The sequence below is a fragment of the Pantherophis guttatus genome, chromosome 1 (genome assembly GCF_059756535.1).
Source record: "Pantherophis guttatus breed Tessera chromosome 1, ASM5975653v1, whole genome shotgun sequence".
In the NCBI taxonomy this organism is placed as follows: domain Eukaryota; kingdom Metazoa; phylum Chordata; class Lepidosauria; order Squamata; family Colubridae; genus Pantherophis; species Pantherophis guttatus.
Window position 1 is genome coordinate 249,923,240 of NC_142063.1, and position 22,905 is coordinate 249,946,144.

Here is a 22,905-nt window from a genome sequence, read left to right on the forward strand (position 1 = left end):
CCTAATGAAATTGATCTGATCAACTAATTTTTGAATAATTTTATTAGTGAGGCAGATCAAATAAAGGAAGAAGAATGATAATGTTTGGCAAGAAACTATATGGAAAGAGAAGGAAGAATTTAGAGGAAAAATAAATCCATATGATATCAACTGCACATTAATTTTTAAACTTATTATTAAACTAGAGCTATAGAGAAAACTGATCAGCTGTACCCTCTGACTTGGCCTCTACATCATGAGTAAGTTTTACTTAAAGTTGTTGGATGTAGGATGTAAGTAACCAAATGTGCTAAGTATTTTTTCCCTAACTTCATCTTTTTTATAAAATCGAGCAATACAAAATTAATATATCCAAGATATATAAAGGTGCTGTTCCAAAATAGTTTTCCCATTATCAAAGCAACCATTATGTTGACCCATTAAAAAAATTGATTAGCATATCTTTATTCTCTACTCATTACAAAAGTCATTTCTCACAGCCTCCAAAGCATTTCTTTCTGTTGAAAAATCTTTATGAAATCATTCTGGTATATCTTGACCCATTTGTGGTGATAAATTATAGGATGTTTTCAATATTTCGAAAAAGAAAAAGATGGGGTTACCGAAAGCCATGTTTTTTTTAAGGGTGCAGGAAAGCAGGAAACAACTTTGAGACGAAAGCAGTTATGCACACAATACACATAAGTACATACAGAAAATACATAGGTGTATTGTGATATCTTAAACTACTGTGCATATACGTATTATGGTTGTGTTGAACATTTCTGCTCTTTGTCCTCCTGGAGAGGTTCCTGCCGCTTCCCATGCTGAGTAGATTGTATTTCTTTTATATCCCAAATGAATTTGAGAGGTATATCCTTCATTTGTGCTTGAAAAATATTGTCAAACCTTTCACTTTGCGATACTGTCATAATATTCTTCCAGTCTCCAACAGTTCCTGATGAAAAAGGAGCAGATTGAAGAATCAATTATTGGTCCTAGCCAGTAGTCTGTTCTCCTGAAAAGAGCCCCAGCATTGATGTTGAATCCTCATAGACCTGCCCACCGTGAAGGTCCCACCAGTGATGATCATCCTTTTGGCTCTGTGTATTTAGTACAATTCTGGAACCACTGTTTTGTCTTCCCACAAGATCCAGCTCCTACCTTTATTCTCTCATAGCACATTTATTCATCACAGGAGTAAGTAAAAGAGTGAGTTTTGGACTCAGCAATAGTTACAACTGAGGTTTTTATAGTAATACCTTACTTTGGACAATTTTTTCAGCAGAAAGAGGATATACATGTAGTCCTTGAGTTACAAACACAATTGAGCCCAAACTTTATGTCTTATTTTGGAGGAAACGGGGTAATAAAGGTGGGATCAAACCCTAATAAATTAAATAAATAAATAAATAAATAAATAAATAAATAAATAAATAAATAAATAAATAAATAAAAAGCTGCACTTCTGAAGGAGCAGGAAATCCTCTCAAAGGGGTCGTGGGGCACAGCAGTGAAGAGCCAGCTATTGCTCAAGTTGCAGGGGCATCAGCTCTCTCTCTTTTCATCTCCCATTTCTCTCCCTCTTTCTTTCTCTCCTTCAACACAACCTCTCAGCCTGGTTCAGCCCCCTTTCAAAGCTACATCTCAAGATCTGGGAGATTCAGGGGAAAGCCTCATCAGAAAGAATTGGATTCTTCACTGTCCAAGCCAGAATGGCCCTGATAGGCCTAGAGAATTGAGGCCATGTCCTTTCTAGTGACCAATGGGAGTTGAACTGAACCTCCCCCAGGAATAACATGAATGCAGAATTCACCTCTCCTCCACAATAAACTAACATAGATTTTGCCTGCTGAAGAAGTGGAAATGTTCATTCAACACTGGAAAAACTGAGAATGACATAGAACCACCTCAGGTATATGCTGGGGATAAGAATTCAATGTCTTGAGGACACAAGAGAAAAAGAAGTGGTTTCTGAAGCATTTTTGTCCCATGGTTAGATGCAAGAGAGGGAAAATACCAAAGTTTGATTTTGTTCTCTCGGTGTTACCTTTGCGTATATGCTTTACGTTTTTTTGTCCAAAACACTCTTCATATGTTTTCACAAGATTTGCCCTAGGATCAGCTTTCATGTTCTTGAATGTAGACATCTCCACAACTTTATCCACTTCCTGGCTGCTCAGCTCTTTTCCAATAAATTTACATATTTTAAGTACTGTGCCTCTGAGATCCTGGAAGAAGAATTATTTGCTTTTGGAATATTTCTACAGTATACCCTTGTATACCCTTAATTTGGAGGAATAAACACTGGTGGAAATGAATTAGATGGAGATCCTGGACAATAGGCACTTCCCACTACATCTATATCAATTTCAGATGAAGCAAGTTATGTGTGTATGCATGTATTGTAAATAACTACATCAGGGGTGAAATGCTCCCGGTTCGGACCGGCTTGGGCGAGTAGGTAGCGATGGCGGTGGGCAGTTCGGAGAACCGGTAGCAAAAATCCCTGCCCCCGCCCCCCATGCCCAACTGAGCCACGCGATCATCAGAGCCTTTTTTTCCTTTTAAATGGCTCTGACGAGTTGCTAATCAGGCAACTCAGCTTGGATCGCCAGAGCTATGTAAAAGAAAAAAAGTTTCTTTTTTTCTCCCCCCCCCCCAGCCTCCTTCTTTCTGGAAGTTGGTTTTTTGAGCTTTTTGTGGCTGTGTGAGGTTCCTGCTTGTTGCGGGGCCATTTTGAGTCTAGCACAACTGCTTTTACATTGTGGGCGAGCCAGTTGTATTGTGTTGTGTTGTGTGTGTGTAAAGTGTGAAAGTTGTTTTTTTGGGCTTTGTGTGGCTGTGTGAGGTGCCTGCTTGTTGCGGGGCCATTTTGAGTCTAGCACAGATGCTTTTACATTGTGGGTGAGCCTGTTGTGTTGTATTTTGTTTTGTAGGTTAAAAAAGGGCAAAGAAGTGACATTGACTTGGCCACGCCCACCCAGTCACCTTACCACCAAGCCCCGCCCACTAATTAAGCCACGCCCACAGAACCGGTAGCAAAAAAAATTAGATTTCACCCCTGCCCTAGACCACATGGCGCCCGCAGCCCAGCTGCTCTCCAGTTCTCTTGCCTGCTTTCCTGGCTCTCTAGCTGTCACAGCTCACCTAGGCCCTCTCTGGTTCCCTTGCCCACTTTCCTGGCTCCCCAGCCATTTCAGTTCGCCTAGGCCCTAGACCATCTCACATCTGCGGTCCAGCTGCTTTCTGGCTTCCTTGATCCCAAGCCTTCACTGCTCCCTAGTTGTAGGTAAGTAAGTTTCTGTTTTACTTTACACCTTACCCCCAAGGCCATTTCATGCATTTCCCCCAGGAAAACTATGCTCACTGCCCACGCTCACCTAGAACCCTTGGCCTTAAACTATGGCCCCCTGCACCGAAGTAATTTATCCGGTCTACGGCCTGCTATACTTGGTTGAAGGGCTGCTGGGTGGGTGGCGCGGACACAGGTGGGCCAAAGAGGTTTGGGTTTTTACTGAAAGAAATCCCATCCAGAAAGTGCTGTGGTGGAGAGAAGCAGCTGGGTTGAATCTCTGCGGTGTCAGATCTTGCAGCCGCTTCTTCCGGCCCTTGGTGCTGGGTGAGCCTTGGTCACTTGGGGAGATGCTCCACGTGCTCTCTTGAGACACTGGCCCAGCCCCGCTGCTTTTCTCCACCACTGCTCTTGCTGGTGGCCTGCCGGAAGAGTGTCTTGTGCAGCACAGTGAAATTTAGCAGCCGTGAGCTGCCACTTTGGGTCTTTTAAGTCACATCCAGAAAGCATTGCGACAGAGAGAAACAGCATTTAACCCGGCTGCTTCTCTCTGCTGCAGCGCTTGTCAAACCCTTAAAGGATGAAAAGAGAATCGGGATAGAAGAATTGCTTTATCTCCTCTTCAGGAACTTGATCTATCCAAAAGCTTTGGAACAAACACTTTTCCCCCCTTGTCCCTTCTCTATACACTTCTTTCAGGGAAAAAAAGCCCTGACTGAATCAGCTCTACAAACTCTGCTTAGCTGCATAAGCAGAGAATTAGCAGGACTTTGATTTTCAAGTTCTTGGCAAACCCACTGCAATAGTTTATGTAGAGTGCAAAAGAAAAATAGAACTATTCTACCTTAAAAATGTAAAAGTTAGGTTGTTCAGAACATTCACAAATGTTCAACCATAGATAAAAGCGAACTGTACCTGCAGCTGCATCTCTATTTGTCTAGGCCTATTCCCTGAATCCTATTGACCTTGACAAAAAAAAATATGGTATTTTTCGGAGTATAAGGTGCACATTAGTTTTTGGGGAGGAAAACAAGAAAAAAAAGTTCTGCCTCTGCCTACCAGCATCCATAGGTATTCATCTGACTAGCGTCCTTGTAGCAAACAGCCTGGTCAGCTTCAGCACGTTATCGCAGCCTGATTCAGCATGAGCAGCTGATTGGCGGTTGGATCGGCCTCCAGGAATACCGCCAATCAGCTGTTCCAGGCTGCGGGGATCACCACAGCCCATCGCCACCTCCGCACATTGCGTTTTGGGCCTCCGCACATCACTTTTTGGCCTCCACACACTCTGTTTTAGAACTGTTCTAAGCTACCAGGATTGCCACACCACAACACCACGGATTGCCGCCTCCGCAATTCACATTTTTGGCCTCCGCACACCCCATTTTTGACCTCTGCACATTGCGTTTTTGGCTCGTTCCAGGCGGTGGGATTGCCACCACTGCTGCCAATCTCCAACACCTGGAACCGGCCAAAAACGTAATGCGCTGAGGTAAAAAATGGGAAATGTGGAGACCAAAAACATGATGCACAGAGGCCAAAAACGACAAAAGGGTGGGGGCCAGAGGGTGGGTGGGGCTTCGGCAACATTTGCTGTATAAGACGCACAGACATTTCCACCCACTTTTGGTGGGGGGAAGTGCATCTTATACTTGGAAGAATATGGTAAGTGGGGGAAAGAAGTGAATAGTCTCACCTGGATCATTTCCTCATAGCACAGGAAGAGAATATTGAATTCATTCTGATGTGTATACCAGTCTTTCACATGATTGAAGACCAAACTGCCAATAACTGTTGGTTCAAACAGAGAATGGAAATAAGAATTGTCGTGCTTAAGTTAATTCTGATTCCTCACATGAGCTATAAGGAAAATATTTTTCTTTTAAACATTATATACACAAAGCCAATGTCAGTAAGGCATAATGATTTTGAGGATCATTTCTTTCTAAACAGCATGCATTATACAATTAGAATAGGAACTCTTTGGAGATGTCTTTGGAAATGGAAAAAAATTGCTAAGGATACCAACAATCTTTTTTGCATTTTAAGGCATACAGGGGGCCATCAACTGTTCGTACAGGGACTGTTTGAAATTATGACATCACTGAATTAAGGGGCTTATAACTCCTGCCTGAATTTATGGCTGCTGCCATACCCCCATGATTGTGTGAACAAAATTTGAATTATTGGCAATCTGCCTGCCTTTACAAGGGCGCTGTAGAGGCCTCCCCTCCTATATTCTTACCATACTGTCCCACTGGGTCCCTGTGGGCTCTTTTCTACCTCCATCACTGATGAGACAGTTGCCATTTTGGTGCTGTAGTGGCCTCCCCTCCTATATTCTTACCATACTGTTCCAAAATGGTCTCTGCTTCCAAGGCAGACCCAAATGTCTTCCAGGAGGCCGCAGGGCTGAGTGGCCTGATCTCCTTCCCCAGCGTGATCTCTGGAGCTCCAGGGATCACATTGGGGAACAAGAACAGATTGTTCTGCCCCGCTACAGTGTTTCTCTACAGTGTCCCTCGGCCTGTTCCTCTACAGTGGAAGTTGTGTTTCTCCATTCCACAAATGGCTGCAATTTTGGGAGCAGCTACCATACATTGTGGGACCTATGGGATGCTGAGGTCTAGGAAGCAGAGCGTGGGCTGCCTCAGAGAGTGGGGCAGGCCTTGGAGGCCCGGGGCAGGCCATGATTGGGCTGTAAAAGTATTGCAGCACATGCCTGGGCCTGCACTAGGCTTCCTAGGGTCTCCCCCACCCAGAGACACCCCTTGCTCTGCTTAATTGCCAGCCCGGTTGCTTAACACCCGTGAAGAGCAGGGATGGGGATTATTAGGCATGGCAGTGAAGACAGTTACAATTAATGATAGCCCTGAGTTGAAAAATGACTCAGTTAGGATTGTTTTCACTCATCCAAGCCACATGTTGTCTCTGGCCAGATTCACACCATTACTGTTTAATGCAGTTCCTCTAATGAACCCCGTTAGATCCTTATTGCTATGTTGGCTGACATGGATTTTATTTTAATAGAGAGAGGTGGAAGTTTATGAGTGTTTAATTTTTCCCCACACACAAACCAATGACAGCAACTGTGCAAAGTGAGATTTAGCCTGGAGTTTCATTGGAGAATGAGGAAACTTGGGATTCATTAGGTCTAAAGTTCTCCCCTATTGCTGAAATGCTTCAAACTGTGTGTTGTTGTTGTTAATAACTCCAAGGGGACACACTAGCAAGCCAGCCTCTTTTGACAGTGTTGTGATAAAGATTTTATTTCCATCTTACCATTTCCAGATAAAAAACTTTGCATGTATTCCTCCAAATTACTTGAATTTCCCAATATACGGAACGAGTTACAATAATGAAAAAAGGACACTAAAACGTCTTTTGGATTTCGGTACACATAAATCACCTGCAAGAATATATATTTATGTAATCTGTAATAAATACATTCATTTTCAATAAACTGAGGATGCGTTCTAAAGTACATTGAAAAATGTTCTTATAAAATTATATAAATCTTTCCCTATTCCTGATATAAGGTATATTTCACTGCCCCCACATTTTATTCTCACAATCATGTCATGAATTGAGCTATAGTAATTGGCTATATAGTAATTGGTTATATTAGCAATCAAACAATAAATAATCAAGGAACCACTAACTTAGTCACACAGTAAACAACAGCCTAATCAAGGAACTACCAAGAACACACCTACCAACACTGGCAAGGCAAGCCACTTCTATATAAAGTGAGCAAACTCCACTCCTTTCTAGCATTTAGGATGTTATCTAGTTGGGTAATGAAATGTCTGCAAGAAAACAACCAAGTTTAGAGAACACCAAGGACCCACAATTGTCTCAAAGTTGTCTTCTGCTTTTAATGGGTGAATATATGTAGAGATTTTTCATTTAGGTAAAAAACAACTTTTTTTTTTAAAGGGAAATCACTAGATCTAGTTTCATCATCTTGTTCAGTTGAAGATCTGCACTTTATCTTGCTTTCTGCAGAGAATAAGGGAAACAGTCCTAACAGAATAACAGAGTTGGAACGGACCTTGGAGGTCTTCTAGTGCAACCCCCTGCTGAAGCAAGAGACACTGTACCATTTCAGACAAATGGCTGTCCAATCTCTTCTTTAAAAAACCTTCAGGGATGGAACACCCACAACTTCTGGAAGCAAGCCATTCTGGTAATTAATTGTTCTAATTTGTCAAGGAAATTTCTCTTTAGTTCTAGGTTGTTTCTCTCCTTAATCAGTTTCTATCCATTGTGTCTTGTCCTGCCTTCAAGTGCTTTGGAGAATAGGTCTTCTTTGTGGCAGCCCCTCAAATATTGGAATACTGCTATCATGTCACCCTAGTCCTTCTCTTCACTAGACTAGACATACTCAATTCCTGCAAGAGTTCTTCATATGCTTTAACATCCAGCTCACTAATAATCTCTATTGCTCTTCTCTGCACTCTTTCTAGATCTCAACAACTTTTTTGATATTGTGGGGTCCAAAACTGGATGAAATATTACACGTGTGGTCTTACCAGAGCTTGGATGTAAACATACAGCTTGATCAAGAAACTACATTTGAGGGCAACACAAGGGACTCTATGAAGGTTCTAGCAGCCTGATCACTTCTGAAAAACTCCCAAAAGCTTTGATGCATTCCATTTGCAGAGCACTTGAGCGCTGACTTTTTTTCAGCGTTTCTTGGACCCAATGACAGGGATACTTCTTCCATAGACTTCTCATTGAGTAGCCATAATTCCAGTTCCTGAGAGCTATTGCCTTGCTTCTGTTTTCATTCCCACTTCAGTTGATGACAGGGATTTCTCTTGCATTCAATGTTCCTTTAGTAGGTATTCATCTGGTTGTGGACTCTGTTCCTATACCACCTATGTCTATATTTCTTCCTACTTGATTTTGGTTTATCATTTGGTTTATAGCAAAGTGGATTTTTTTTCTGCTCTAATTGTAGATTGGGCTATTTTTCTGTGTAGGTAATCATTAAAAACAAGGATGCAAAATCACTTGTGAAATTTCATTTCCAAATAATTCTTTCAGGGCCATAATTTCAAATAATTAAATCTTTAATGAGTCAGTACCTTGAGAAAAAATGGGCATGACCCCCAATCAATTTATGCTTCACTGTAAAACATAGAAGTTTTGTCTTTTAAGAATTTGTGTGCACTCCTGGCCCTTTTACTCACATAGATAAAGGTTAATACAGTTGCATTACAGTGCTTTTTTCCCTATATGAATATAAACACACAAATACATAAATATACATGTATACTTATACAATCATTGTATTTTTCAGCTAACTCATTTTTATAGTCAGACTAGAGTAACAAGATTGACCTACTTTTCCCTTTTTGGCCCTCAGTTTCTTGGGAACTAGGTAATATGGCAGATGGGACGCGATGACACGAGGTGATGGCATCTGGGTGATATCCACATTGTGTATGTTGTATTCTATGGATACACACCGATGTGATATACAAATATTTTCTGTTCCATTCCGATGGCCTTCATACAAAATGAAGCATACAATATTCTGGGTCCAGAGAGTTCCTAAAAATGAAAATCAACTTGTTCTAAATTTCAGGGAATTATCTGGGTTTCAGATTACTTATATCACCAAAGTTGTATCACTAAGAGAAGAAATAATGTGCATTTCTGATTTTAAGTGAAGAAATCAATTAAGATCAAGAGTGGAATAATTCATATAGTACCTGTGAGCAGAATAATCTTAGTATAATTTTAAGCATATTCTATGCTGTCAGACTTATTTTAAAGTGAATTCTGGGATTCTCCTCATCACAGAAATAGAACTTAGCTGTATCATACAGTATACTCATACATCACCTATGGAGAAAACTCACTTAAAATCTAGAAATGTTCCACTTGACATTTCGATATGTTTTAAATAGTATTTGCTTATAGTATATAAGCAAGAATGGTATTTGATTATATAGTGAGTTGTATGAGGTAGACTAGGATTCTGAAGTTCCGGTTTGAGAGCTTTTAGGATATCAAACCTGTGTCTCCATATGCACTAAATTCTGAACTCTGGGGCTTATGTTTGTCCCTTGTTGGAGTAGGAAGGAATTAATTTCATAGTAAAGGGATGATTTTTTGCTACTTCTAGAGCTCTTCTTCCAAGGGTTTCTCATGAAGGAAGGAAGGAAGGAAGGAAGGAAGGAAGGAAGGAAGGAAGGAAGGAAGGAAGGAAGGAAGGAAGGAGGCATTACCAAAGTGGTGTTACATACTTTAGAATAGAATAGAATAGGATTCTTTATTGGCCAAGTGTGATTGGACACACAAGGAATTTGTCTTTGGTGCAAATGCTCTCAGTGTACATAAATGTACAGTGTAAAGATGCAAGCAACATGGCTATAGCCATAAGTGGGAAGAGACAGGTACTAGTAAGGATGAGAATAATAATAGTAATATAGTCTTAGTAGATAATTTTTTTTGAAAAAGTTTTTTTTTTATTTAAAACAAAAATCAAACATAAAATCACCATCATTCAAATACAATTACAAACAGTGTGTCGATCGGTTAAAAATTTTTGTGCTCAATTCCTTATCCCAAAATACCAATTATTTAATTTCTCTTACTTAACAATTTTATATGTTATACTCATTTAGCCATTGTCTAACAAAATAAAACATTTCATATATTTTACCATTACATTAATTTCATATTTCATATTTCATCTCCATACTTTATTATCTAGACGTTGATAAAACAAATCCCAAATCAAATAATATTGTTTATCTTCCTGTTCTCTAATTTCAAATGTCAATTTACTCATTTCAGCACACTCCATAATTTTTTTAATAATTTCATCCTCAGTAGGTATCTTCTCACCTTTCCAAATTTTAGCAAATACAATTCTAGCCGCTGTTAAAACATTCACAATTAGATATCTCAATTCTTTGTTATATATTTCTGGTAAAATCCCTAATAAAAATATCTCTGGTTTAAAGTCAATGTGTTTCTTTGTCATTTTTTCCAACCATGTGTGGATTTTAGTCCAGTAACTTTTAGCTTCTGCGCATGTCCACCACATATGGTAATAGGATCCTGGCATCTGATGACATTTCCAACATTTCTCCGATTTATTCTTGAACATTCTGGCTATTCTCATCGGGGGTAAATGCCACCTGTAAAACATCTTATACAAAATCTCCTTATATGCTGTAGACATTGTCATTTTATAATTTTGCAACCACAATTTTTGCCATTTCTCTAAATCAATCCCATGACCAAATTTTTTCCCCCATGCTATCATTGTCTCTTTAACTTCTTCTTCCAATTTTACCTCTAATAAATAACCATACAATTTTTTAATTACATAGTCATCAGATCCTGTCAATATCTTATTTAAATTAGTCAAAACATTGTAAAAACCTTCTTGTTGAAAATCATCTTCATATCTAGAACGTATTTGCAAATAAGAAAACCAATCCATCTTAAAATCTTGTTCTTCCAATTCTTGCTTTGACTTAAGTTCACCCTTTTCATTCATTAATTCACTATATCTAACAATTTGTTCTCTTCTAAATATTACTGAATATGAAAAAGCTTCAATTGTTGATACCCAGACTGGAATTTTCAAATAATGTTGTTTCTTAATCTTCTCCCAATTCAATAACAAAGCCTCATGTATATGATGTCTCCTAAAATACCGCTGTATTTTTGTTCCCTTATACCATAAAAAGGCATGCCACCCCATCAACAAATCATGACCTTCTCGATTCAATAGTCTTGTATTCCTTAATGTTATCCATTCTTTAATCCATATGAAACTTGTCGCTTGGTAATAAAGTTCTCAGTTAGGTAGGCCAAAAACCCTTCTCATTCTAGTGTCTTGTAGCAACTTTAATCTTATCCTCGCCTTCTTTCCCTGCCAAATATATTTTAACACCATTTTATTTAATTCTTCAAAAAAATCTTTCCCCAATCTAATTGGAATTGTCTTTAACAAATATAAAATTCTAGGCAAAATATTCATCTTTATAGTTGATATCCTTCCGATCAAAGAAAGCTGTAAATTTTGCCATTTCGCCAAGTCTGTCCCTATCTGTTGTTTAGGTTTATTATAATTATTTTCTTTTAGCATGCTACATCTTGCTGTCAAATGTATTCCCAGATATTTAACTTTGTTTGTGACCTGCATCTTTGATATATCCGCCAATTCTTCTTTCTGCTTTACCAACATATTTTTAGTCAATATTTTCGTTTTCTCTTTGTTGATTTTCAAACCAGCCACTTTTCCAAATTCTCCTATTTTATCTATCAGTGTAGTTATAGATATTAATGGATCTTCAAGAATAAAAACCAGGTCATCAGCAAATACTTGCAATTTATATTCTTCTTTTTGAATTTTCATTCCTTTTATATCTCTTTCTTCTCTTATACATTGATTTAGCACTTCCAAAGTCAATATAAACAACAGAGGGGACAATGGACAACCTTGTCTAGTGCCTTTTTTTATCTCAATAGAGTCTGTCAATTCTCCATTTATCATTACTTTTGCTGTTTGTTTATAATATATAGCATCTATTGCTTGCATGAATTTTCTGCGAAAACCCATCTGTTCCATTTGACGCAGCAAAAAACACCAATTTACATTATCAAAAGCTTTCTGTGCATCTAAAAATATCAAAGCCATTTGATTTTCCGGATGCGCTTCATAGTATTCCAAAGTGTCCAGAATTATTCTCATATTGTCTCTGATTTGTCTTTTAGGCAGAAACCCATTTTGATCTGAATGTATAAAATTATTTAAGTATCTTTTAAGTCTTTCTGCCAATATTGAAGCAAAAATTTTATAATCTGAATTTAGTAGGGAAATAGGTCTATAATTTTTGATTTGTTGTAGGTCTTTATCCTCCTTCGGAATCAATGTAATATATGCCTCAGACCATGATTTGGGTATTTCCTTTTTTATCATCACCTCATTCATAACTTCTAATAATGGGAGACTTAAAGATTCCTGCAATGCCCTATAATATTCCGCTGGCAAACCATCTGGCCCTGGTGCCTTCCCATTCTTTTGTCTTTTAATTGCTTCATTTAATTCCATCATCATTATGTTTCCCTCTAGCATCTCCTCAATGTCTTTAGAAATCCTAGGTAAGTTTGTATTTTGAAGATATCGTATCACATTTTCCTCCTCTGTCTCTTCTTTCTCATACAGTTGTCTTTAAAAATCTTGTATAATTTTTTTCTTCTCTTTATTTCCAAATTTACTTTGACCTTGGTCATCGATTAATTGTATTATTTTTCTTGATTCTTTCTCTTTTTTCAATTTATATGCTAACCATCTTCCTGGTTTATTAGCATTCTCAAAATAATTTTGTTTAGAACTTCTAATTTTTTGAGCTAATTCTTCTTTCTCCAGTAGGTCTATTTTATGTTTTATTGTATCCATTTTCACTTTAACATCTTTTTTTGTGTGGACATTTCTGAGGTTCTTTTTCAAATCTCTTATAGTCCTCTTCCAATATTTTGTATGTTTGTTTTTTCTTTGCATTTCTCTTCCTTGTATAATCCATTATCAAACCTCTAGCATAGGCCTTCATTGTATCCCATAGATTTTGCATCGAGGTATCTTCTTTCCTATTCTCCTTGAAGAAGAAAGCCAATTCTCTCTCCATTTTCTGTACAAAATCCTTTTCTTTTAATATAGTATTGTTTAAAGTCCATCTAAATTTTCTCCTTTGTCCCTTCCATTTCACTGTCACTGGATTATGATCTGCCCAGGTATTGGCTTCTATCTCAATTTGTTCTATGTTTAGTGTCAAGTCCATTGTTGTCCATATCATGTCTAATCTAGACCAAGATAAATGTCTATCAGAATAAAAAGTATATTGTCTATTTTTTCCATTTCTATCTCTCCATACATCTTTTAGATTTGTTTCCTCAGTCATCTTAAAAAAAATTTTCGGTAATATCTTTCTACTATGTCTTATTGCTTTGTATGTTTTATAGGCCAAGTCTCCATCTACTATACCATTAAAATCTCCCATCATACAAATATTATCATATTCCAAATCCGTTATTTTAATATGCAATTTTCTATAAAAGTCACTTTGATTACTATTTGGAGCATATATTGCTACTAAAAGAATTTTCATATTATTATCCAGGATCTCCACCATCAAAATTCTACCTTCTTCATCTGCATATATTTGCTCAGCTGGTATTGCAGTTTTAATGTATAAAACCATTCCTCTTTTTTTACATTGTGGCAATGATGTGAAAATTTTCCCTAATTTAGGATGTACTAGTGACTGTTCATATTGCTTCTTAATATGTACTTCTTGCAGGCAAACTATATCAAATTTTAATTTTTCTAATTTGTGGAAAGTCTTTCTTCTTTTTACAGCTGAGTTAAGTCCATTTATATTTATTGAAATCAACTTTCTCTCTTCCATATTCATACTTTGTATGTAGGCTTTGTTGCTCTAGTTGATCTTAATTCACACTGTTCTTTATGTTCCACCACCCCTCCTACTACACCTTCTAGTTTTTCCATCATTGCCAGCTCCTCTTCTCAAAATTGTACTGGGACAACTGTCAACTGAAATTCCATTTCTGTTTCCTTCTCCTTAAAAAATTCAGCATGAAATGCTCTTGCTTTGTCGATTGTGTCTATTCTGTATCTTTGAAGTTGCCATGTTAACACTAGTCCCTCTGGTACCAGCCATCTATAATTCACACCTTTTTGGAGTAATATTTTGGTCAGAAATTGATATTTTCTCCGCATCTCTCTCACTTTTCTGGGTACTTGTTTCAAAGCCACAATTTCTTTCTCCTTCTACTTCAATGTTTTTTCTCTGGCAATTTGCAATATTTGTGTTTTAGTTGATTTCTTAGTAAATCTTATATGCACTTCTCATGGTAGCTTATTCCACATTGCATACCTAGCATAAACTCAATATATCTCATCTACACCATCCATCATCTTCTCCTTTGTGATTTCTAATGCTTCAGCCAAAATTCCTATCATTATTTCAGCCAGATTCTCTCCTTTTTCTTCTTCTACATTTTGAAATCTAAGATAAAATTCTGATTTATCCATCTCCCATCCAATTAATCCACTCCTGTCATGTTCAACTTCTCACAATCTATTATCTATATCTTTAATTTTTTCCTCTTTTTGTTCCTCTTTTTTCTCAAGCTTTTGCAGCCTCTCTGTCACTGCGTTATGTGTTTGTCAGCCGAGCGTCCATTCTGAGCGTTACGGTAGCCTACCAGAGAACTTTATCACGTATCTACAGCAACAGAGATAAGACTAGTCTTGTGAAAATTTTGAGCTACTGTGCATGTCCACATTCTTTTCTAACTGCCTGATTTATACTTCCTTTGTTCGTCTGTGAGATAAACTGCCAGTAAAAATGTAGTTAGCTAGTTTTTCTATATTTATAATAAAATCCTTATTAGAATATATATATTTCGGTTTTCTTTCTTTAAAGTATACAGCATGGAAAACAAGATCCATCCGTCTCTAATTAATTACAGTTTCCCCGGGGGGGGGGAATGAGGCTGATTTATGCTCCGACACTCTCATCATATTTCAACATCATTTGCTATGTACTCTCTACTTTTTCATCTATCTTACATATTTGTTCCATCCTCTGAATTGTTTGGAAAATCATTTGTAGTGTTAGATCTTTCTCCTTCTCCTTTTCTTTGTCCTTCTCCTGCAGAAGCATCAATTGTATTGACCGCTGTCCTCCAGATGGTGATGAGGCAGGTGTAGTTGACGCAGATCCAACTGTCGCTACTTTTCTACTCATTTTATCCAAAAATCAAAACACCGACAACCAAAAGATCCAAGGAAACAAAAAATAGCAAAAGAAAAAGGAAAAAAAGAAAATAATCAAATCTTCAGGTTCTTCAATACCCTAATACACTTTGAAGGAAAGGAGAGGGAAATTTTTTTTAAAAAGGAACAAAATATAAAAAGCAAAAAGAGAAAATTAATCCAAATGGTAGCAAAAATACACTAAAAATCAATTTCAAAAAAAATAAAGATTAAAAAATAGAAATGGAGAAAAAAAAAGACCAAGTAACCAACTAGAGGGAGCAACCAAAAAAGAAAAAAGAAAGCAAAAAAAGAAATCAAAATTCAATCTTCAGACTCTTGTATATCTTAATCCAATTCAGTTATTTAAGACCAAAGAGGGAAAAAAAAAGAAAGGAAGGCCATCAAAAGACCAAGACCTTAGCGCCTTCTGCGGTGCCCTTAAAACCCACTTTTTCCAGCAAGCCGGGCTGGCTTAAGAAGAAATTTTAAATGTTTTAATTGGTTTGTATTTTTAATTTTGGGCCAAATTTATATATATTTTAATTGTTTTTAATATTTGTATTCCATGTTTTTTTAATTCTGGCTGTACACCACCAGGGAGAAGGGCGGTATATAAATTTAAAATAAAATAAAATAAAATAAAATAAAAAAATATTTAAGCTGGGGGAATTTACAGAGAGTTATCATTTAACAGGAACAATAAGAAAAACCAAAATAAAAAAAAGTAAAAGAAAGTTTCAATTTCTTCAGCAGTACTTCTGCCTAAACATTAACAAATCTCTCTCATTTGCCTCAGACTCCTACTTCAAATGTTTCTCCAAAGAGCACTTGAATAAACAAAACCAATAGCTCCAGCTATCTCAGATATTCTTGCAACAATTCTTATCAGCAGTGAAAGTTCAGAGTCTTTGGCTTATGTCAACAATGTTATATAATTGTTTCAACTTGTTGCTTTAATGGAAAAAGAAATATTAACAAAGTTTCCGTCTAGTAGATGGCAGTAAGTAGCAATATTATACACTCTCCTAGTTCTCCTTTTATAGTCCGAAAATTCTATGTCAATAAAAAAAAAGAAATTGAAAAATCAAATCAATCTTCAGAAAAAATAAAAGAATTAACTCCAAAAGGAAAAATATTTCAAGTATCAGGCACAAAGGCTTACAGGTGTTAAACTCTCAGTTCAGCCAATCCTTTCCATCCAGTCCCGGTTAAAAACAAAACAAAAATTTAAAACTCCACCAATTTAGATAGATTAAAAATAAAAAGTAATTCCTGCTTAAATTCGCCACTTAATTTCTTTTAAGTCCAATTATAATTTCACTTCAATTCAGGGTGTTTTTTGCATTAGTTTAATTTAAAAGTCTCTTACCGTACTCAAGTACAGACTCACTGTACTTCTATTCTTCTTCCGGAGCTGTCCCAGCTTCAGCAGTTACTATGGCTGCCAACCCGCCACTAGAAAAAGGGCTTCTCCTGGATCAATCAGGGACTTTGTGGTGTCCCTGAGATGGTCAGGATGTGCCCTCCACTGTCACAGTCAAAACAAGACTGTGAGGTCCAAAATGGACCATCCAGCAGCAGGGGTATCAGCGGCGACCCTGGAGCCCAGGAATCAGCCGTCTGTTTCGTTGTGACATCAAGCTCCTCCCCCCGTTTTAGCAGATAATTTGACAGTGTTGTGGGAATTGGTTGTTTAGCAGAGTGATGGCAATCAGGAAAAAACTGTCCTTGTGTCTTGTTGTTCTGGTATGCAGAGCCCTATAGCATCATTTTGAGGGTAGAAGTTGAAACAATTTATGTCCAGGATGGGAAGGGTCTGTAGATATTTTCACAGCCCTCATTTTGACTTGTGCTATATACAAGTCCTCAGTGGAAGGCAAGTTGGTAGCAATTGTTCTTTCTGCAGTTCTAATTATCCATTAAAGTCTGTGTCTGACATGTTTGGTTCCCGAGTCAAACCAGACAGTTATAGAGGTGCAGATGACAGACTCAATAATTCCTCTGTAGAATTGAATCAGCAGCTCTTTGGGCAGTTTGAGTTTTCTGAGTTGGCACAGAAAGAACATTCTTTGTTGAGCTTTTTTGATGACATTTATGATGTTAGGTGTCCATCTTAAGTCATGAGATATAATAGAACCTAGAAACTTAAAGGACTCTACTGCTGATACTGAGTTGTCTAGTATTGTAAGAGGTGGTAGTATAGGAGGGTTTCTCCCAAAATCTACCACCATAAGTACAGTTTTGAGTGTACTTAGTTCAAGATTGTTCTGGTCGCACCACAAGGCTAGTTGTTCAACCTCCTGTCTGTATGCAGATTCATGTTGTCTCAAATGAGACCAATCACTGTTGTATCATCTGCAAACTTTAGTACTTTAATAGAGGGATCTTTTGAAATGCAGTCATTGGTATAGAGAGAGAGAAGAGAAGTGGAGAGAGCACACAGCCTTGGGGGGCTGCTGTGCTAATTGCACAGGTATCAGATGTGATTTTGCCTAGCATCACCTGCTGCTTCACCTGCTTCGCCTGCAGCTGAGATACATTCTTTCCTTCTTTCTAGCTCTAGAGCTCTTGAGAAAGAAAGGAGCTTGGAAATTGTTTTTTCAAAGCCACAGCATAGGAAATACTCCAGAATCTTAAAAAAACAAAGGGGAGATAGAACCATGCAGTCAACGAGGCTTGTTATGTTCAATGATACAGACCAAGTTCTAAAATAAAGGCATTTATTTGTGAAGAGGGGAACTAACAAAGGCTACAATCACAGGTGCAGAATTCCAAACTAAATCAACATAATCAGGGCAATGTATCTATTCACAAGTTAGAACTGTGTCATGGGAAAGGTCCATCTCCTGCTTTGATGGAATCCAGCATTTTCCCCAAACCAGAGAAAATAGTTTTCAGAAAAACTATTCTTGAAACACCTTCTCTCTATAAAGCCCTTGAATACAAGAAATCAAAGTAGCTATTATTTTTTTCCTGGCTGACAGAGGTGAGTCAGATTATGGAGGAAGTGATAGGGTGAATAGCACCAAGCTATAGTATAGAAAAAGTTCCTTCTCTCTGTTGGGTCAAAGCAGGGGAAAGAAGAGTTAAATCTTTTCATTCTGAGTAGTGTTTTTCCCATTCTTGAATGGGGAGCCTTATTTGGTTGTAATACTTTCAAAATATCCTTTAAGTAAAACCATAATTCTGCAGAATTCCCTTTGTTAGCAAAGGATACCAATATGGAGGATTTCTTAGATTCTCTTAGCTTCACTAATACCAGATTTAAAAAAATAAACCAGGCCCTTTTGGCAGACCTATTAACTTTTGCTAAATGCAGAATGATTTCCAACAAGAAGGGTTACTTACTTTCATGCAGAGGGGCAGAATGAAACTTCCCAAAGAGAAAGTTTAGTTACAGTATGAAATTTAAATATACATTGCTCATGTCATATTACAGAATTCTTACCAGACTTTGGATAAGTGATTACGAATATATCACTATCCCTGGTTTCCAAATCTTCTGCTGCTTCAAGGAAATCAAGTTTCATTAATTCTTTTTGTAAATTATACCCTTTATAGTTGAATAATGCTGCATTTTCTGCTTTTTCCATAATAACAGGGCTGCAATAAAAGAGAAATTAGAGAGGTGTTTTTCCCTTCCTTAATGCTAGCAGCATAAACAGAGGGTCAAGACTTCTCTCACACTTATAATTACTGAAATTACTGTTTCAATAATTCACATTTGGCAACCTTCTTCAGCTATGATTCCCAAGAGAAAACAACCCAGAAAAAATCTATTTTTTCCCCCACAACTGTTAAAATTGGAACTCAAAAAGTTACATTTAAGGTCTTCAATACAGGGGTGAAATCCAGCAGGTTTGGACAGGTTCTGGAGAACTGGTAGCGGAAATTTTGAGCAGTTTGGAGAACCGATAGCAGAAATTTTGATTATTCGGAGAACTGGCAAATACCACCTCTGGCTGGCCCAGAGCGGGGTGGGAATGGAGATTTTGCAATATCCTTCCTCCAGGAGTGGGGAGGGAATGGGGATTTTGCAATAGCCTTCCCCTGGAGTGGGAAGCCACCCCCACCAAGCCACACCATGCCCACCAAGCCACACTCACAGAACCGGTAGTAAAAAAAATTTGGATTTCACTATTGCTTCAATGTTATCAAGAGGAAAACAAGGAAGTTGGAATTTTTATAGCTGTTATATATACGCAGGACATAGAGAAACTTTTTGAACTTAATTTGAGAAGAACTAATAAAAATATATGTTGGTATGACCACTCTTTGATGGAAAGGAAAGTGGGATTTTAAAGTATTCCACAGAATTTAGTGGAGACTGATGTTAAAAGTGTTTTAGGAGATCATGCAAGGAGCCCTCCCTTTGCCTTTGTCAAATAATTTTAACAGGGTGCATTATTCTTGAAAAATTCTATATTTTTTTAAAAAAATTAATTCTTCAATTTAACTTTAAAACTTTAATTTTTCTATAGTTTTATATGCTCATGCATTATTGTATATCAACCTGAACCCCTCTCTGAGGGAGATGGATGGCTCCAAAATATGAAATATACAATAAACAAATAAGCCTTGGTATAATTGTGTTAGAAAAATTTCTCTCTATCTTTCTATCATGTGTTCACTCAGCAACCATTCCGTTGCAGACCTGGTTGTTGGAAAGCAACTCTGTTACTAAATGAGTACTGAGTAAATACTCCTTGTATACATTATATGAGGAGAACTGTGTTAGTCTGGGATAGTAACAAATCAGGAGTCTGATAGCCAAATTAACACTTTTTATTAAGAGGCATAAGCTTTTGTGAGATGTTACTCAGCTCCTTCTGATTTTATAGTAATTACAGATGTACATAGCTAGTTGATATTCTAATGATTTTATTAGATGACCATATGCATGCCTCATTAATCATACATTTTAACAGCACTGATCAGTTTAATATTCTGGTTAATATATGAAGTCAAACTGGTTTAATCCTAAACAAATGTATGAATTTTTTGATCCTTGCATCCACATGACTTTTTTTTTTAAAAAAATGAAACAATGTATGTGCTATACCTGTTAATAGTAAAACGTCAGAGAACTACTTTAAAACGAAGCTTAAAATCATTAACATCTTAATCAAATATTTTCTAATAAACTACTATCATCTGTCTTAATGCTAGGAATAAATCTTTTAGAATTACCTTTATGGTTCTTTCTTGCTGATTATTTAATATCTCTTCCAGAAATAAAGCATTGAACAGAGCAGAAGGAAAATGACTTTTATCTGTTGACTGTGAAAGGATCACCAGTGACTGGCTTTGTTTCTTTAAAGGCTTTGAACTCTGGACTGTTGACATCAGAAAGCAAACCTAAATTGCACAGTCACTTCATAAACAACTATTTTGCAATTCAGAATTAACTTGATAAAGCCACATCTAGAATAGAATAGAATAACAGAGTTGTAAGGGACCTTGGAGGTCTTCTAGTCAGCCCCCTGCTTAGGCAGGAAACCCTACACCACTTCAGAGAAATGGTTATCCAATATCTTCTTTAAAACTTTCCACCACTTTTACTACCGGTTCTAAGGAACCAGACAGAACTGGGAGCAACCCACCACTGGTTTAAACTATTCTTCCCACCTGGATGGCAAACCTGAGTGGAGCATTCCTTTCTTCGGCTCCACTCTGTTTACTAATGAGTATTTAACACTTAGACTTATATACCTTCCCACTCAGATAGGCCATTGACCAATCAGCTTCTGTTTAGCTAATGTAATCGTGCAGGGGCATCAGATAACTTGCTCTGACCTATGCAGTTCAGTTGGTGTTTCCAACTGGTGACCTGGTGATGGTCAGGTCAGTTGGACCTGTTGCTGCTCCTTGGTCGTCCAATGGATATTTCTGGATTGTAGCCCTGGGTGTGGCTGTTTCTTCCGGAGCTGTTTCATCAGTGACTCTTCGCTGGATTCCCGGTTCTCCAGATAAGTGTACTTCTTGGTTATATGGATATGTGTCTGACACGATTGTGGCACATATATTTTATTCAAATGGGGTGTTATTTTTGTTTTGGATCATTTCCAGGTGGCAGTGTACTGATGTGCCTATCCGGCTCCAGAGTTGGTCTGGCTGGTTGAGTAGGTGAGTGCTTCTGGTGTATAAGTGGGGTGTAGCTGGTCTAATTTTGTCCTGAGTCTGCGGCCCATTAATAGTTTGGATGGGCTTCTTTTCATTGTGGTGTTAGGGGTGATGTGTTGGGTTAATAGGAATTTATTGATTCGTGTTTGCCAGTACCCTGGGACCATTCGAGACAGTGCTTCTTTGGTTGATCTCACCATTCTTTCAACCTGATCATTACTAGCGGGGTGGAATGGTGCAATCAGAGCATGGCAGATTCCTTTTTCTGTTAAGAATATTTTGAATTGGGTGGCCATGAACTGAAGCCCGGTTATCAGAGACTAGAATGTCTGGTAGGCCATGCATGACGAATAATTCTTTTAGCACTTTAATGACTGCCTCCACTATTGTTAGTTCTAGAGGTCTTCTGAATTCCTTAAAAGCTACTTGGAATATTCCGTACCCTATGATGGGGATTCGATTCTCCTAATAGTCCTTCAACTGCATTTTCTGCTGCCTTAGTTGCCTTTTTGTGATTCCTGGCACTACTTGCTGAATGGTGGCCCAGGATATAATTGACATTGACGATCTGGTATTTATTTCCATGTCACAAGTTGAATACTCAGTTAGGACCGTGACATGGATCTTCTTTGCTCTCGGAGAGTTTGCGTGCCCAATAGTTGTCTGCTATGTGTTTTTTTCTCTGTGTATTGTCCCACGCTTCGCTGATGAGTCCATTGTTTTGCTCTTCTGGACTCTGTTGGGTAGGTCAACTGATTTGCATGGTAGCCGGTGGTTTGTTGGGGACCTGTCAGGTAGTTTGGTTGGTTTCTGTGGAATTGGGTTGTGCTGTAGCCAGTGGTTTGTTTGGCGCGACAAACTCTTGCCAAATGCTACTTTTTATCATATTTCTGGCAAATGGCCTCTTTGAACTGTTGTGTTGACCTTGTGTGATTTCTGCTGCATCCCTTGCAAACCACCATGGTCCTCTATGAAGTTTCTCTTCTTACCGATCAGAGGTGGCAAACTTAGTTTTCTTCATCCGTTGATTCGTCCTGCTCTGTGCTGCCCTGATCGATGGTGGCATTTTGGCACGAAATGGTTGGGTTGGCAAATTTTTGAACAGTCGTCATAGAACTGATTGAGTTTTCCGCAGCTCTGGATTTGTCTAGTGCCATCTGCAGGGTTAAGTTTGGCTTGGCTAGCAGTCGTCTTTGGAGATTTAAGTCTCTTACCGCACAGATTATTCGGTCCCTGAGCATTTCATCTAGTTCTCGGAACTCGCAGTATAGGGCAGATGTTCGCAACACCGCAATATATGGCAGCTTGCCCTTTTATAAGGGGCTGATAGATGAATTGACCCATCTGTTTAAACTATTCTTCCTGCCTGGATGGTGGACCTGAGTGTAGCCTTCCTTTCTTTGGCTCCACTCTGTTTACTAATGAGTATTTAACACCTAGATTTATATACCATTTCATAGTGCTTTACCTCCCTCTCTAAACAGTTTATAGAATCAGGATATTGCCCCCAACAATCTATGTCCTCTTTTTATCAATCTCAGAAAGATGGAAGGCTGAGTCAACCTTGAGCCAGTCAGAATTAAATTCCTGGCAGTGAGCAGAATTAGCCTGCAATACTACATTCTAACTATTGCACACACACACACACACACACACACACACACACACACACACACACAAACCGGTTCGT

At 37.9% G+C, this 22,905-nt stretch overlaps 1 protein-coding gene across 1 annotated transcript; it reads right to left on the reverse strand.

Annotated features, from left to right (window-relative positions):
* Positions 1-24: 24 nt before the first annotated feature.
* LOC117658378 (amine sulfotransferase-like) lies at positions 25-20,476 on the reverse strand. The gene is made up of 7 exons (XM_060689082.2): positions 20,283-20,476; positions 18,541-18,695; positions 8,631-8,839; positions 6,557-6,683; positions 4,971-5,065; positions 2,030-2,210; positions 25-937 (listed from the first exon to the last, which is right to left on the reverse strand). Exons 2-7 carry the CDS (start codon positions 18,683-18,685, stop codon positions 744-746), a joined length of 951 nt encoding a protein of 316 aa, XP_060545065.1. The 5' UTR covers positions 18,686-18,695; positions 20,283-20,476; the 3' UTR covers positions 25-743.
* Between the last annotated feature and the right edge of the window lie 2,429 nt (positions 20,477-22,905).

Excerpts from the sequence above, each read along its gene's own strand:
- LOC117658378 (XM_060689082.2), bottom strand. The coding sequence starts at position 18,685 with ATGGAAAAAGCAGAAAATGCAGCATTATTCAACTATAAAGGGTATAAT. Across the intron at positions 8,840-18,540 it reads AATCACTTATCCAAAGTCTG|GAACTCTCTGGACCCAGAAT; the intron begins GTAAGAATTCTG and ends TTTCATTTTTAG. Across the intron at positions 6,684-8,630 it reads TGAGGGCCAAAAAGGGAAAA|GTGATTTATGTGTACCGAAA; the intron begins GTAGGTCAATCT and ends ATATTCTTGCAG.